The following is a 17,358-nucleotide window of genomic DNA, read 5'->3' as shown; positions in this document are numbered from 1 at the left end:
TGTCTGCAAGCCTCCAGTGTGTGGGATGTTAGTGTACAAGCTCTCCACATCAAAAGTGGCCAGCAGGGTGCCCTCTTGTATCCTTCCTAAGCCCTCTATCAATGAGATCATGTGACTAGTATCTTTGACATAAGATGGGAGATTCTCAACCATCGGTTTAATGTGGTAATCCACAAATTTAGAAATGTTGGATGTCACAGAGTCGATTGCTGCTACAATGGGTCTACTTGGAGGAGGAGATACTTGTTAATTTAGCGACTGTATCTTGGGAAATTTCACACATAGAAATTCAACTTCTTGTTAAGTGATTTGTCCTGATTCCAAACAGCTTTCCACTGTGGATGAAATATTATGCTGGAATTCCAGGGTAGGGTCACAATTCAGTTTGCGATAGAAGTCACCTTTAGATAGTTGTCGGCGACATAGTCACATTTGTTTTGTATACAAATTCCTTCTCCTTAGTCACATTTTTTTATGATAATCTAAGTATCTGACTTTAAGTCCTTAAGAGCCATTCTCTCGTCTCTACTCAGGTTCTCATAGGATTTGTGTTTCTGTTTATCTTTCAGTAAGTCACCTACATCATTTTCAACAATCCTTCAGAAGGTTTTTATGGAGGCATGGCGTTTGGGGGAGGTACAAATGAACTTTTTGCTCTAAATGTAGTTCTCTCAGAGTTCTCAGGTACCTCAGCTGGGTTAATGGCTCCATCTCCTCCTTGACTCACAGTAGGACAGGTAAGGCTATTGATTAGCATGGTAGACCTATGTTTACATCTCACTGAGGATGACATTTCAAGTGGAGTCATGTAAGTATCACTCTTATCAAAGAACTCACGCAATCTCAGATTACGAAAAACTTGAATACATCTATCTGGGCATCAAAGTCATTAATGTATGCAGTGGGTACAAATGTTAACCACTTATTGAGAACACTGTGGTGAGCGGATGTCAGGGTCTTACTTGATCAGTTGAAGACATTTAGCTCCTGTTGGACTGGGGCCGTCCTGGGTCTCAATTGATAGGTGTCGCGGGGTGGTAGTGGATTTCTTCTTCCCCTGACGTATGTGTCGAACCCTCTTACATGCTGGGAGTGTTGTCCTGGACGTTGTCCCCGGTGTCCCCGCCCTCTGTAGATAAAACGCTCACCATTGGTAGAGGAGACAGAGTTAGTGCTGTCTGTGGCTAGTCGGTCTGACAGAGGCACTCTGCGTCTGTCATCGGCTTGTCTCTTCCGTTTTTTTGGTTTCTTGTGTTTAGAGTCTCGCCAGAGATATATTAGTCTGTTGTTCTTATCTTCCAAATCGCGTTTATACTTCTTGATTTTCCTGATTTTCCTGTCTTTTGCCAGTTTGTCTTGTCAAGTCAACCAGTGTGGTTTTTTCTGTGCTCCTGGTTTTGACTTTTTGCCTGCCCTGACTCTGAGCCCGCCTGCCTGAACATTCAGCCTGACCTGACCTTGAGCCTGCCTGTACCGTTTGGAACTCTGACCTGGTTAATTAACTTTTACCTGTCCTCGACCTGCCTCTTGTTGTTAAATAAATATCAGAGACTCGAACCTTCTGCTTCCTGTGTCTGCATCTGGGTCTCGCCATGTGTCGTTATATTGACAGGTAAAACTAAAAACAGGACAGAGACAACACAATCATACTCTGCGGGACAGATCATAGTCTGACCGAAAAAAGACTCAGAGGAAAATGAAGGATATGGACCTTGTTCGCCCAACTGACTCACCTGGGATTTAGAGCAGTAAATGACTTGTAACAGAAAGTTAAACTCAAACTTTTTTTTTTACTCAAACAGCACGAGATATTATGTTCTCTAGTTGAGAAATATGATGATTTCTTTGAGGAAGTGTGTCTTCCTAGTGGGGGCTTTATGTGTAAGTGTTACTATAACCACGATTATGTATGGACAATGCTATGACCTGGACTTCTTCCACGACAGACTTGCGAACAGGTGAATATTCTGCGATTTTTGAAATTATTTCCCCTTTCAAATATTTGAATATTCTAAAATATAAATAAATAATTGTCAGGGTCTCAACTTACTGACAGTTAAAATAGTAGAATACATCAAGTGGAATTTTGAAATTTGGTTGTGCATCAGCAGTTTTTCTCACGTCACTCAATTAGCCCATGTCAGCTATTTTTTATTTATTTATTGTAAGTTCATTTGCAGCCAGATTTGCAGCCAGCTATTTAAACTTGCAGTAATCCTGGTTGAATTACCTACCGGTGGCCCCCAGTGATTGTGTTAGTCACTCTCAGTCAGATGTCCTATTAAAAACTGGAAACTTTTCTGCCCCTTCCCCCTCCCTGCCATGGCAAAATGTATAGATTTGCAGCAAACTTGCTTTAAAACTGCAACATGTGTGGAATTGCAGGAAATGTACAGAAATTTCACTTCAAATTTCACTTAGGGTCCCCAAAAGGCTAGGGCCAGCTCTGACTGCATGTGTGGGTATGGATGTGGGTACGCAGACCCGTGAGCCACGAGGTCAGATTTTGTGGCCCCCACTCCCATCAAAGTTGCCCATCCCTGACTTAAACAAATCTGCTGGATTGGTCTGATGTGCTTCTGTCCACTTAACAAGGTTTTGTGTGGATTTAACTCTTTGTTGTGCATTTTCAATGCATGTTGTCTTCTCCTTCCAGTCAAGGCACAGAGTTTGATAGCATTTGGACTTGCGATGAGGAGCTTTGGGACAACACCACAGCAACTGGGGAAGAGAAGGTAATCGCACAGAGATAATGTAGTTGCCTCTCATCTAATAGAACAAAGGCACACATATCCGTCTTGTACAGTACAATGTCAAGTGAGGTCTGTCTCTACTCAGCTGGAGGGTTTGTGTCCTCTGAGAAAAGCAGTGAAGAAGGACGACTTCCTCAGACTACGCTTTAACTTTAAAGTGCCTGTGCTGCAGTGGGCTGGGAGCTTCAGCCATTCAGAGTGGGGGCGATTGGAGACGTATATGCCCCCCTACGGCTGGAAAGGCCTGCCCCAGGACGGTATGAACATTCCCTTCAGGACCCTATTTAATCATCTCAACCAAACTACATGTATACTGTATATAAAGTCATTGTCCTCTCACCTTTTTGCTCATTTGTTGTTGATCAGTTGTGAGATCCACTTTGGCCCTGCTCAACGACTCGTCCAGCAGCCGCCTGTTTGAGCGCAGGTGGCCTGATCAGTGTGTCCGCTGTGCTGTGGTGGGAAATGGCGGCATCCTTCGAGGCTCCAAACAAGGCAGGGCCATCGACAGTCACCACTTTGTCTTCAGGTCAGTAGTGCTGCTGCAGCTCACCTTCGACCATCTTCAAAAAACTATTAGACTTCTTATTGCTCTTTGACATAACTAAGATCAAGTTTGTTGCAATTGTAAATATTTCCAATCACCAAGCACTTTGAGGAGGACGTGGGCACAAAGACATCTTTCTATGGGTTCACCACAAATACTATGAAGAATTCCCTACATTTTTACAGAAAAGATGGCTTCACCAAGGTCCCACGGGGACAGGTAAGAACTTGTGGGACAGGCTACAGCAGCGTTTCCCAAACTCTGCCCTCTGGACCTGAAGGGGTACACGTTTTGGTTTTTGCCCTAACACTACACAGTTGATTCAAATGATCAAAGCTTGATGATTAGTTGATTATTTGAATCAGCTGTGAAGTGCTAGGGCATAAACCAAAACATGCACCCCTTAGGGTCACGAGGACCAAGTTTGGGAAACCCTGGGCTACAGTGCTGAATCCGGTCCATTTTAAAGTGTTAGGAATTTGTCATACTCTGAGTGGTTGTTTATGCAACTATTCCTTAAAGCTTTGACTATTTCCTATCTGCAGAGAGTTCGATATATCTTCATTCCGTCCAACGAACGTGACTATGTGATGATGTCAGCTGCTATCGAGGGTCTAAATGTCACCTCCGGTCATGACAAGGGGGACTGGTGAGTTGAGAGGGTCACATATGTGAAGCCCACATTAAGAAGAGTTGTACATTTGAACAGCATGATACAATGGTGTGTTGAAGTACTGTGGTCAAGGAAAGCACAATGATCTTGCTTGCGCTTATGCTGGTGAATACGCGTCTCAGCTGTAATTCACTTTATTACCACAATATGGTGCTGTTGTATTTCTATGAATGTGGTGCGGTGAGCACTGGCTAGAATCTTGTGTGGTGGTAGGGCTGTAGGCATACAATTCACTTGTTGATGCTTATCTTTTTGTAAGCTCCCTTGCTATTGATTTACTTTTTGACATTCTTAATGGAAAGTTTTTTCACCCCTTACTACATTTATCCCCTCAAACAGGCCCTCTCGATACTTTGGATTTAAGCCACCATATAAGCACTTTAAAATGCTTCATCCAGATTTTATTACATATGTAACGCAAAGGTAAGGGGACTCGTATTGCCAGGTCAAATTGAGACTTTTAGATAATTATTGGCTGCTTTTGACATTAATGACTGTTGACTGTGAATGCTGCACAGGTTTCTGAAGTCTCCCCTGCTGAAGTACAGTCAGCTCTACATGCCCTGCACTGGTGCTCTGATGCTTCTGACCGCCCTGCACATGTGTGACCAGGTCAGGTCACATCGCCACACGCTTTGCCCTTGGTCATCTATTGGTCACTGTTTAACCAACCAAGTGTCTAATGACATATGGTAACTTGGCCAGTATGGAAGTGATTTATTGGGAAACCATGACATCCTCTGTTTATAGTCCTGGTATAGACCCCATATACTGTTATTCCATATTGATTGTGTCAGATATAATTCATTAACATAATCCTGCAGAAACAGTCAATGTGGATTATAATTAATTAAAACATTTTAGGGGTTGATATGTTTTTTGTAAGGGAAAATCAAGTCTGAAATGTAAAAGTGTAAATTACAAACTTCAGAAGCCTTTTTAAATCTCAAACACACAAGTATTTAATTTCCTGCGTTGCAGGAAAGTTCTACTGCAACAGGGTGATCAAATTAAGACCCTACATCTGTATTGAAGGCTAGATGGTGCTATACTGAAACTATGCATAGAAATATTTACACAGCTGACTGAGAATGCAATTCATGCATAAGTGATCAAATCTCCTACCTTCCTGCAGGTGTCTGCCTATGGTTTCATCACAAAAAACTTTGCAGACTTCTCTGACCACTACTATGATGCTGTGATGCTGCCCCTGCTCTTCTATGCCAACCACGACATGCAGATGGAGAGCTGGCTGTGGGAGGTACTGCATGCACGAAAAGTAATGTCACTGTACAAGAGGACAAAAGTAAAATGATGGACACTGAATTGTATTTTCATGTGAAAAGCCTTCCTTGAAATGCTGTTAACTCCTATGTTTGCCATGGAGGTAGTCCCTCTGAAGGAGTGGCTGCTGGAGTTGTGTGGCATCCTTTGTCATTAGTCTCACAGCAACATTAAAGGCCTTTGACGGTGTAAAGCCAAGCTCAGGTGTTCCAAGCGTCTGTTTGTGGGATCGGGCCTTCTTTGATCATTTGAACAACCCTTATCTTCTCTGTGAAGGCAGGTGCAGGGAGCCGAGACTATAGTCTCTCGGTCATTCTTCTTTGTCATTTTCCTGCAATGCCTATTCTTATTAGAAACTGTCGGTTTGACTGGGACTCACAATGAAAGCTTTCACATTATGAAGCCAGCAGTCCATTCATGCCAACCTTTTTGTAAATGAGATTTGACTTGCAGCCTCTTTGTCCAGTGCCTATCCAAGGATAGGTTACTCCAAGCCACAATAAAGACAAAGTGACACATTCTTGTGTCAAGCTTTGATCTGCTGAGCTATTGTTACATGCATAAATGGATCTCCAGTGTCTGTTATGAATGAAATCCTGATAATAGACTAGTGAATGCTGCTAGATTATGTAATTCACTGTAAAAGCAAGATAATGACCACTTGTAACAAATTGTACACATTTTGGGGGAAAGCTGTGTTATGGCCATTTTCTGCAACTGACAGCTGTGCAAAATCTTTAATTTTACTAACCTAACTAAAGCTAGAGTCCTTAATTGAAACAATAACAAAGCGGTCAGCGGCCTCTATTTTGGTAAAAAGCTGAAGGATGGGCCAGGAGAAATGTAACCAAATTGTAACTCAAATTCATAGAGCTATGGATGCAAGGACTGACCAGCCATGATATCAACATTATAGTTGTAACCATGTTTTGAGGCTATACAGTTTGTTTAAATACATTTACATTGTTTACAAACACATTTTTGGTTCTGATGGGGTACAACAGTTGAACTAAGCTCATAGGCATCTATGTTATCTTCAACAATCAATTCGTATATATTAAAAATGTATGTACAACCAGGGATTCTAGCTTTAAAATGTAGTGTAGTGCATGTTATGTATTTTTTATTTATATTATTTATTTCATATCATTTCAAGTCGCACTGGCGCGAGTCGGGTCGCACAGCTCGCTCCTTTTGGAAGCGGAGGGGGGGGGAAGCGGGGACAGAGGACTGTGGGAGGGACGAACATATTCTGGATTGGATCTGACGGAGCAAGTGACAATGTAGCGGAGTCTGGCTTTCGCGTCGGAGTTGGAAAATATTGCATCAAATTATACAAACTTTTATGTATTTTTATATTTCACATATATTTGTGATGAGTAGGTTATGTGTTTACTGGACATAAGAGGGGTACTAAGATTCGCTTTCTGTGGGAGACTGACTCAAAATTACTTTCCTTGAGTTATTGGAAGGCTCCGATTACTTTTGCTTGGACCTTGGAGGGCTCTCTGAAAAAACTGCCACCTTGACATGTATTCCCGTTTTCTAACATGCAACAACAACACTGTATAAGGTAAGACAAATGTGAATTCAAACGTTATAATTATGGATAAGACAGGAATGGCCCCTACCGACGGGCTCGGGAAACTAGTGTTGCTAGTTAAGAAGTTCAGTCCGAAGGTCGCTAGCACACTAGTTAGCTTTGCTAGCTAGCTAGCTAGCCATGTTATTTTAGTGAACGAAGCAACCGCGAGATTGAAAAGTAGATGCTAGCAAAAGTGATAGGCTTGCTACATATGTTGTAAGAGCTACTAGCTAACGGCATTTTTCCTTAACAATAACCCAGTTCAGTTCAAGTTGCATTGCACGTTTGCGCCATGCTTTGTAATGTGTGTCTTATTTATGGATAATTTTATAATTGAGTAATAACTATTTTACAGTTGGATGAACAATAACCACCTAGGTCTATTTCTAAAAACACATTATTGGCAATAAATGATCCATAATCTAAATCCTACATCATGGTGTAGTTCTCTATTGGGACCAGTGAATAAAGTTGCACCCCATCACCAGCTACACACTCCAACCTCTCAAACACATATTCATATTGTGTGACCCCTTGCCAGCAATGCAGCAAGCATGAAAAGACTGGCTAATGGGACTTGGTGGGGGAAGAGGAGGAGGACATGATCACTGTTATTGGGAATGACAGCTTTGCTTACGCACTGTGCACCTCTTTGGGTGTGTGGTGTACTGAGACTGCCAGGTTATGTAATGTAGCAAGTTATGTTCACACAAAAGAACAGTGCAGACTGCAGAGCTGTGCTGTGCAGACACCATCTCATTAGTGGGATCCTGCTGTGCTCACTGTGAACTTTCTCAAAACGGTGTATGTTTACATAGCAACACTTTGCTGTACATGAATTTCCTGGCCAGGTTGATCTGAAGAATAAACGTTTTGTTTTCTAAATTATAGTTTCCGGATTTGACCATATTAATGACCAAAGGCTCGTATTTCTGTGTTTATTATATTATAATTAAGTCTATGATTTGATAGAGCAGACTGACTGAACGGTGGTAGGCAGCAGCAGGCTTGTAAGCATTCGTTCAAATTGAAGCACAGCTCTGTTTATGACTTCATGCCTATCAACTCCCGAGATTAGGCTGGCAATACCAAAGTGCCTATAAGAACATCCAATAGTCAAAGGTCTATGAAATACAAATGGTATAGAAGATAAATAGTTGACGCGTCATAATTCCTATAATAACTACAACCTAAAACTTCTTAACTGGGAATATTGAAGAACTGGGAATATTGAACCACCAGCTTTCATATGTTCTCATGTACTGAGCAAGGAACTTAAACGTTAGCGTTTTTACATGGCACATATTGCACTTTTACTTTCTTCTCCAACACTGTGTTTTTGTATTATTTAAACCAAATTGAACATATTTCATTATTTATTTGAGACTAAATAGATTTTATTTATGTATTATATTAAGTTAAAATAAAGTGTTCATTGTTCATTCCGTATTGTTGTAGTTGTCATTATTATTATTATTATTATTATTATTATTATTATATATATATATATATATATATATATATATATATATATATATATATATATACACAGTTGAAGTCGGAAGTTTACATACACTTAGGTTGGAGTCATTAAAACTCGTTTTTCAACCACTCCACACATTTCTTGTTAACCTTTCTGCCGCAGGCATTCCGCTAGCGACCCACCTCAACAACATCCGGTGAAATTGCGCCAAATTCAAAATACAGAAATAGTCATAATAAACATTCATAAAAAATACAAGTGTTATATATCGGCTTAAAGATTAACTTCTTGTTAATCCAGCCGCTTTGTCAGATTTCAAAAAGGCTTTACGGCGAAAGCATACCATGCGATTATCTGAGGACAGCGCCCCGCTTACAAAAGCATACAAACATTTTACAACCAAGTAAAGGAATTACAAAAGTCAGAAATAGCGATAAATTGAATCACTTACCTTTGAAGATCTTAATATGGTTGCAGTCACGAGAGTCCCAGCTACACAATAAATGTTCGATAAAGTCCCTCTTTATATCCCAAAAACTTGTCAGCGCGTTTTGTTCCGTAATCCACTGGCTGAAAGGCGGTCAAAACATGCCAGCACTGCATGATTCTACAGTCCACTGACAGAAAGGTCTCATTCTTCTTCATTTTTCAGAAAACAAGCCTCAAACAATGTCTAAAGACTGTTGACATCTAGTGGAAGCCATAGGAACTGCAATCTGGGTCCTAACCCATTAGATACTCTATAGGCATTCAATTGAAAATACCCACATCAAAAAAATCTCACTTCCTGGATGGATTTTCCTCAGGTTTCCATCTGTCATATCAGTTCTGTTATACTCCCAGACATTATTTTAACAGTTTTGGAAACTTTAGAGTGTTTTCCATCCAAATCTACCAATTATATATTATATTATATTTGCATATCCTAGCTTCTGGGCCTAAGTAACAGGCAGTTTACTTTGGGCACGCTTCTCATCCAGACGTCGAAATACTGCCCCCAAGCCATATTAATAAACTATAGTTTTGGCAAGTTAGGACATCTACTTTGTGCATGACACAAGTCATTTTTCCAACAATTGTTTACAGACAGATTATTTCACTTATAACTCACTGTATCACAATTACAGTGGGTCAGAAGTTTACATACACTAAGTTGACTGTGCCTTTAAACAGCTTGGAAAATTCCAGAAAATGATGTCATGGCTTTAGAAGCTTCTGATAGACTAATTGACATCATTTGAGTCAATTGGAGGTGTACCTGTGGATGTATTTCAAGGCCTACCTTCAAACTCAGTGCCTCTTTGCTTGACATCATGGGAAAATCAAAAGAAATCAGCCAGGACCTCAGAAAAGAAATTGTAGACCTCCACAAGTCTGGTTCATCCTTGGGAGCAATTTCCAAATGCCTGAACGCACCACGTTCATCTGTACAAACAATAGTACGCAAGTACAAACACCATGGGACCACGCAGCCGTCATACCGCTCAGGAAGAACTAGAGATGAACGTACTTCGGTGCAAAAAGTGCAAATCAATCCCAGAACAACAGCAAAGGACCTTGTGAAGATGCTGGAGGAAACAGGTACAAAAGTATCTATATCCACAGTAAAACGAGTCCTATATTGACATAACCTGAAAGTCCGCTCAGCAAGGAAAAAGCCACTGCTCCAAAACCGCCATAGAAAAGCCAGACTACGGTTTGCAACTGCACATGGGCACAAAGAAATGTCCACTGGTCTGATGAAACAAAAATAGAACTGTTTAGCCATAATGACCATCATTATGTTTGGAGGAAAAAGAGGGAGGCTTGCAAGCTGAAGAACGCCATCCCAACCGTGAAGCACGGGGGTGGCAGCATCATGTTGTGGGGGTGCTTTGCTGCAGGAGGGACTGGTGCACTTCACAAAATGGATGGCATCATGAGGGAGGAAAATTGGTGGATATATTGAAGCAACATCTCAAGACATCAGTCAGGAAGTTAAAGCTTGGTCGCAGATGGGTCTTCCAAATGGACAATCAAACTTCCAAAGTTGTGGCAAAATGGCTTAAGGACAACAAAGTCAAGGTTTTGGAGTGGCCATCACAAAGCCCTGACCTCAATCCTATAAAAAATTTGTGGGCAGAACTGAAAAAGCGTGTGCGAGCAAGGAGGCCTACAAACCTGACTCAGTTACACCAGCTCTGTCAGGAGGAATGGGCCAAATATCACCCAACTTACTGTGGAAGGCTACCAGAAACGTTTGACCCAAGTTAAACAATTTAAAGGCAATGCTACCAAATACTAATTGAGTGTATGTAAACTTCTGACCCACTGGGAATGTGATGAAAGAAGTAAAAGCTGAAATAAATCATTTTCTCAACTATTATTCTGACATTTCACATTCTTAAAATAAAGTGGTGATCCTAACTGAGTTAAAACAGGGAATTTTTACTAGGATTAAATGTCAATAAATATTAATCGGCCGATTAATCGGTATCGGCTTTTTTGGTCCTCCAATAATCGCTATCGGCATTGAAAAATCATAATCTGTCGACCTCTATTTCATATACCTTTGACTATTGGATGTTCTTATAGGCACTCTAGTATTGCCAGCCTAATCTCGTTAGTTGATAGGCTTGAAGTCATAAACAGCGTTGTGCATTCAAGAATTGCTAAGAGCTGCTGGCAAACGCAGGAAAGTGCTGTTTGAATGAATGCTGACGAGCCTCCTGCTGCCTACCACCGCTCAGACTGCTCTATCAAATCATAGACTTAATTATAATATAATAAACACACAGAAATACGGCCTTTGGTCATTAATATGGTAAAATCCGGAAACTATCATTTCGAAAACAAAACATTTATTCTTTTAGTGAAATACTGAACCGTTCCGTATTTTTTCCAATGGGTGGCAACCCTAAGTCTAAGTATTGCTGTTACATTGCACAACCTTCAATGTTATGTCATAATTATGTAAAATTCTGGCCAATAAATTACGGTCTTTGTTAGGAATAAATTGTATTCACACAGTTCGCAACGAGCCAAACTGTTGCATATACCCTGAAGAAAGGCATTGATGTTCATCGTTAGGTACATTTGCGCAACGATTGTGCTTTTTTCGGCAATGCGCTTTTGTTAAATCATCACCCATTTGGTGAAGTTGAAGTAGGCCGCGATTCGATTATAAATTAACAGGCACCGCATTGATTATATACAACGCAGGACAAGCTAGATAATCTAGTAATATCATCAACCATGTGTAGTTAACTAGTGATTATGTGAAGATTTTTTTTTATATAAGATAAGTTTAATGCTAGCTTGCAACTTACTTTGGCTCCTTGCAGCCACAAGATCCTTTTGACACTGCACTTGCGTAACAGGTGGTCAGCCTGCCACGCAGTTTCCTCGTGGATTGCAATATGATAATCGGCATCCAAAAAGGCTGACTACCGATTGTTATGAAAACTTGAAATCGGCCCCAATTAATCGGCCATGCCGATTTAATCGGTCAACCTCTAGCCAGGAGGTTTGTCATTATTGATTGATAACAATTATTTTCCCACCTCTCCCACACTAAGTTTACAAAATTCTAACTTACAATGGTTTTCTTTCATTATTTGTTTTTTTATGCATGAATACGATTGCTCACTGTTCATTGTTGGCATTTACTGCCTAAGTTTGCCCACTTTTCCAATGAAGTGATCATTAAAATAATTGCCAACATCAAATGGTTTTGTGATGAATAAGCCATCTGATTCAACAAAAGATGGAGTTTAATTTGTCTGTCTTCTCATAACCTGAGTACTTGAAATGAAATTTTCTTCCATCATTCTTTATGTCATTGATCTTGGCTTCTGAATAGTTTTTTATTTTTAAGTTTAGGCACAATTTCTCAATTTGCCGTAAGTCAGCCAGTCAGTCAGATATACAGCCAGATTTATAGCCAGTCCTTTCTCCCATCTCTTTCTCAGCGAAACTCCGTATTTGGTGAATAACGAACGTATTTTGACATAACACTTGCTGAGCTGTCTAATGGGGAAATGAATGGTACTGTAGCTAACTGAGCTGGAGAAGAGACTCATATTCATTGTCTCCTCTTCTGCCCATTTACTGGTTCAGTGTGATCGTGAACACATCACAGTTTGCGTTATTGTACTTTCATGCACAAGTTCTATCTAATTCTGCTACCATCTTAAGTGAAACAAATATAGGTCAATTGTTTAAAAGCAACAAACACTCCTAAACTAGGCTACTTCTTGCTCTCATTTCTCTCAACTGTTCTTGGCCATTGGGCTGGAAGAGTTTAAGTAGCCTCCAATTCAAATTGCATTTGATACATGGTCAAGCATTGAAAACCTTATCTCAGAGCCTCAGGGAAAACTGTAAATAACACCAGCTCACTTGCTGAAAAGGCTCTAAAGAAATGTCCATCATCCTCTATGGGCAAGTTGCTCTCTCATGAACCATTTGTCCATAAAGTCCTGGTATGCACTGCAGTCATGAAACCACATTTTCTTTTTCATAAATTGCACTGTTTACCAGCCTTGTTGTTGAGGGGGATGGATAGCGTAGGCTACTTCATTTAATCTCAGATATTTACTGCTCACCATGATTTGAAGTGACAACGATGCATATTTATGTATGTGAGTGAGATGTTCATTTCGTGGGGAGATTCTTAGAGTTTTTCAGGATATTACTCCCTCCCTCACTGTTTCAGTTTCCTGAGAGATAAAGGGCACGCCACTGATTTTTCCTGTAAGGGCAAGCCGGGTTAAAAATGAAAAAGAAATCCTAGGCACGCTGGACTTTGTGGCAAATTGTTTTTTCTTCCCAGTTTAATATTTTGATTAATATCCAAATGAATAAGCCCGTAGCATTCGGGTGGAATTTTGTTGAAGCATGGTAAAAACTAGAGGTCGACCGATTATGATTTTTTCAACGCCGATACCGATTATTGGAGGACCAAAGAGCCGACACCGATTAATCGGCCGATTATTATTATGATTTTTTTTAATATGTATATATATACACACACACACACACAGCTCTGAAGTGACAACGATACTGAAGAGTCTGCTTAGGAGACAAATACTCTCAACTGTTTGAATAATAAAAGTAGAGTTTAAGTTACCTGTGATGAATGCTGAAAACAAAAACTGTAATTTCTATATGCAGGAAATCCTATTTTAATAATGGGCATGGTAGAAATAGTTTTTTTAAATTTAATTTTTTAATTTATAAAAAAATCTTTATTTAACCAGGTAGGCATGTTGAGAACAAGTTCTCATTTAAAATTGCGACCTGGCCAAGATAAAGCAAAGCAGTTCGACAACATACAAAAACACAGAGTTACACATGGAGTAAAACAACATACAATCAATGATACAGTAGGAAAAAAATAAGACTATATACAATGAAATTGACTACCAAAGTGCGAGTCACAATTCCCATGACACCTTCTAGCAAAATCAGAAAAGTGGTTCCTTCATTTATTCCATAGGATATTTTTAGATTAACTTAAAATAAGGTCTGTGTTTGGTTTAGGCTTACACCACCTTGCCAATTTTATAACTGTGTAGATATCCATAGGATATAACTCTGATCAATATAAGCGAAGATTATTTTTTTTGTTGAGTGGATTTATGAAAATATGTTGACAAACGTTACCTAGTGAGATTTACACGGGTATCAAAACGCCGAGGTGGTTTAAGCACAAAACACAGACCTTATTTGAAGTAGATCAAGACATTCTCTATGGAAGACATGAACGGTAAAATAACGAAGGAACCCCTTTCAAGTTCAGCCGCAAGTTATTACAGGAATTATGACGCGTCGACTATTTCTCTCTAAACCATATATCTTTGACTATTACGAGCCTGCTGCTGCCTACCACCGCTCAGTCAGACTGCTCTATCAAATATCAAATCATAGACTTAACTATAATATAATAAACCTTAGTTTCCGGATTTGACCATATTAATGACCTATCATCTCGAAAACATTATTCTTTCAGTGACATACGGAACCGTTCTGTATTTTATCTAACGGGTGGCATCCATAAGTCTAAATATTCCTTTACATCGCACAACCTACAATGTTATTTCATAGTTCCGTAAAATTATAGCAAATTAGTTCGCAACGAGCCAGATTCTGTATACCCTGATTCTGCGTGCAACGAACGCAAGAGAACTGACACAATTTCACCTGGTTAATATTGCCTGCTAACCTGGATTTCTTTTAGCTAAATATGCAGGTTTAAAAATATATACTTCTGTGTATTGATTTTAAGAAAGGCATTGATGTTTATGGTTAGGTACAGTCGTGCAACGATTGTGCTTTTTTTCGCAAATGCGCTGTTGTTAAATCATCCCCGTTTGGCGAAGTCGGCTGTCTTTGTTAGGAAGAAATAGTCTTCACAGTTCGCAACAAGCCAGGCGGCCCAAACTGCTGCATATACCCTGACTCTGTTTGCAAGAGAAGTGACACATTTTCCCTAGTTAAAAGAAATTCATGTTAGCAGGCAATATTAACTAAATATGCAGGTTTAAAAATATATACTTGTGTATTGATTTTAAGAAAGACATTGATGTTTATGGTTAGGTACACGTCGGAGCAAAGACAGTCCTTTTTCGCGAATGCGCACCACATCGATTATATGCAAAGCAGGACAGGCTAGATAAACTAATAATATCATCAACCATGTGTAGTTAACTAGTGATTATGATTGATTGATTGTTTTTTTTATAAGATAAGTTTAATGCTAGCTAGCAACTTACCTTGGCAACGTAAAGCAGGTGGTTAGAGCGTTGGGCTAGTTAACGTAAGGTTACATCCCCAAGCTGACAAGGTAAAAATCTGTCATTCTGCCCCTGAACAAGGCAGTTAACCCACCGTTCCTAGGCCGTCATTGAAAATAAGAATGTGTTCTTAACTGACTTGCCTAGTTAAATAAAGTTTTAAAAAAACAAAACAAAAAAAACAAACAAAAAAAAACATTCGGCAAATCGGTGTCCAAAAATACCGATTACCGATTGTTATGAAAACTTGAAATCGGCCCTAATTAATCGGCCATTCCGATTAATCGGTCGACTTCTAGTAAAAACCCTGTTGCTGTTCTTTGGTTTGGAGCTTCCTTGGGGTTACATGTTTTTTGACGGCCTTGCTTTGGTTTCTCCTCCATGTCTTCTATAGCCAGATGGGCATTGAAAGACTTGCATGTCTGTGTGGTTTGTCCAGTATTGAGTCTGGACTATGATATAGCCTATTAACCTAACTGTTATTCTCGTTTTCTCTGTTCTCAGGTTCTGGCCTGCTGGTTCATGCGGCTCCGCCCCAGCCTTCTCTGTGCTCTGACTATAACACCCGCCGGGGCCCTCAAGCACATAACTGGTAGCTCCACACAACTCCAACCCCTGACACACTCTGTACAATAAAATATTTAGCAAATAAAGACCGAAAGAAAGTTGAACAGGAAATTTAAGCAGCAAAAGAGATTTTCCGTCTCTCAGGCCTCCCTTGACTTGGCATCCATAACCGGACTGGGAGTTGAGACAGCTGATTTGAGGCTGTGAGTGTCCTCCGCTCTACTGCTTCACATTCCCTCACCTGTCAGCTGTGTGTGTTTCTGTGAGGACAGTAACTCTGAGGTAGGTTGATGCGGCTGTGCCTTAGCATGGTGCTGTGAGGAAGCCGCTGCCTGGACTCTGGACGGACACCAGTGAAGCGCTTACACACCTTGGACCGTCATGGGGAAGGAGCAGGACCTACTGCAGGCCGTCAAGAGCGGAGACCTGCCCTCCACTCAGAAACTACTGGCCAAGCTCAAAGCCAGCCGAAACAGTGAGTCCTCAAGTTACCCTTAAATCTTAAATCTCATAGTCAGATTTATTTTAGCTCGCTGAAAGGCTGAGGGAGTGTGCTGTGCAATACATCTCCGTTATGTTTATTTGCCCAAGCTTTGGGATTATTGGCAGATGGCGCCTAAGTAAGACAATTAGATGTGCGCACAGTCAGAAATCTCTTCCTCTGGAGGCAGTAAGGCAATCGGTAACATGCTTAAACAAGCAGTTTGCTTAGGTCTGTCTGCTGCTGCTGATGCCACACCTGTCATAACTACTAAACGTCTCCCAAATCAATAGATCCTGCTAAACGTCTACGCCAGTGATTCTCTAACAGGAGTAGGCTAGTCGAGCCAGCGGAAATCGACAGTTCTCAGTTATTCAGACATGATGCATAAGCCAGTGTTTGCTATCTGACTCATCAACCAGTTTTCTATGTCTGCTGGTTGACTCAATATTTCAACAAATAACATTTCAGTCATTTAGCAGATGCTCTTATGCAGACCGACATACAGGAGCAAATCTGGGTAAGTGCTTTGCTTGTCAGATTTTTCACCTAGTTGGCTTGGGGATTCCAACCAGCGGCCCATCACTCTTAACTGCTAGGCTACCTGCCGCCCCACACAGTTATGTGTATTTTCTTTCTCATGAAAAAGTGATAAACTCTGTAATTGGATTATGTGAAAGATAGCCTACCTTTTACAAAGTGGAGTGTTGGAGCTAATCCTATTGAATGTATAGTGATCCTTATGTTCAGTGATTGAGTGTGTTTGTTCAGGGGAGCTGTGCTGAGAGGAGGTGAGTGCTCTCAACTCTCTAATCTGAGGTCAAGCTTCAGGAATTTACCTACAGAAGATGCTGAGCCTCAGCTAAAGCTTTGGGGAAATCTATCCCTTTGGATTAGCCAGGCCAGCTCCAATCCAGCCCTTATGATGATGGCGCACTAATGAACTCTCTCTCTCGCTCTTGGGAAACTGAAAGCCTATCCACATTCTCCTCGGGTTTTAATTCACTGGACCATAAGCTTACGGCCATCTATATCGTCTCCCTTGAGAGGGACACTTTCTATCCCCAGAGTTGCTATCCGCTGTATGAGGGTTTGTGGATGGGGTGGGTGGGTTCCCACTTGCAGACCCCCACCACAAATGCCTCAAAGGTCTGAGGGGAGGGGGGGCTCAGTTGCCTCTTCTTGAGCTATCAAGTCCTCTGATCTTTC

At 40.6% G+C, this 17,358-nt stretch overlaps 2 protein-coding genes across 8 annotated transcripts in view; both read left to right on the top strand.

Annotated features, from left to right (window-relative positions):
- The first annotated feature begins 1,188 nt into the window (after positions 1 to 1,188).
- On the top strand, positions 1,189 to 5,447 carry LOC106601434 (alpha-N-acetylgalactosaminide alpha-2,6-sialyltransferase 2-like). 2 transcript variants are annotated; one of them, XM_082971467.1, is made up of 8 exons: positions 1,189 to 1,958; positions 2,657 to 2,735; positions 2,839 to 3,010; positions 3,120 to 3,519; positions 3,846 to 3,949; positions 4,313 to 4,396; positions 4,492 to 4,585; positions 5,109 to 5,447. In XM_082971467.1, exons 4-8 carry the CDS (start codon positions 3,460 to 3,462, stop codon positions 5,286 to 5,288), a joined length of 522 nt encoding a protein of 173 aa, XP_082827593.1. In that variant the 5' UTR covers positions 1,189 to 1,958; positions 2,657 to 2,735; positions 2,839 to 3,010; positions 3,120 to 3,459; the 3' UTR covers positions 5,289 to 5,447. The 2 variants fall into 2 exon arrangements, with proteins under 2 accessions (XP_082827593.1, XP_082827592.1); XM_082971466.1 differs by lacking the exons at positions 3,846 to 3,949; positions 4,313 to 4,396; positions 4,492 to 4,585; positions 5,109 to 5,447 and having other exon boundaries at positions 1,201 to 1,958; positions 3,120 to 3,431.
- Positions 5,448 to 6,499: 1,052 nt separating this feature from the next.
- Positions 6,500 to 17,358, top strand: part of LOC106601416 (caskin-2) — a 93,490-nt gene continuing 82,631 nt past the window's right edge. For all 6 annotated transcript variants that reach the window (XM_045715232.2, XM_082971465.1, XM_045715231.2 and 3 more), the window contains exons 1-2: positions 6,500 to 6,830; positions 15,606 to 16,143. In XM_045715232.2, the coding sequence (XP_045571188.1) occupies positions 16,050 to 16,143 (94 nt within the window). In that variant the 5' untranslated portion in view covers positions 6,500 to 6,830; positions 15,606 to 16,049. The remainder of the gene's footprint in view (positions 6,831 to 15,605; positions 16,144 to 17,358) is intronic.

The sequence above is a fragment of the Salmo salar genome, chromosome 03 (assembly GCF_965601325.2).
Source record: "Salmo salar chromosome 03, fSalSal1, whole genome shotgun sequence".
NCBI lineage: Eukaryota > Metazoa > Chordata > Actinopteri > Salmoniformes > Salmonidae > Salmo > Salmo salar.
This window is presented reverse-complemented; position numbering and strand designations above follow the sequence as displayed.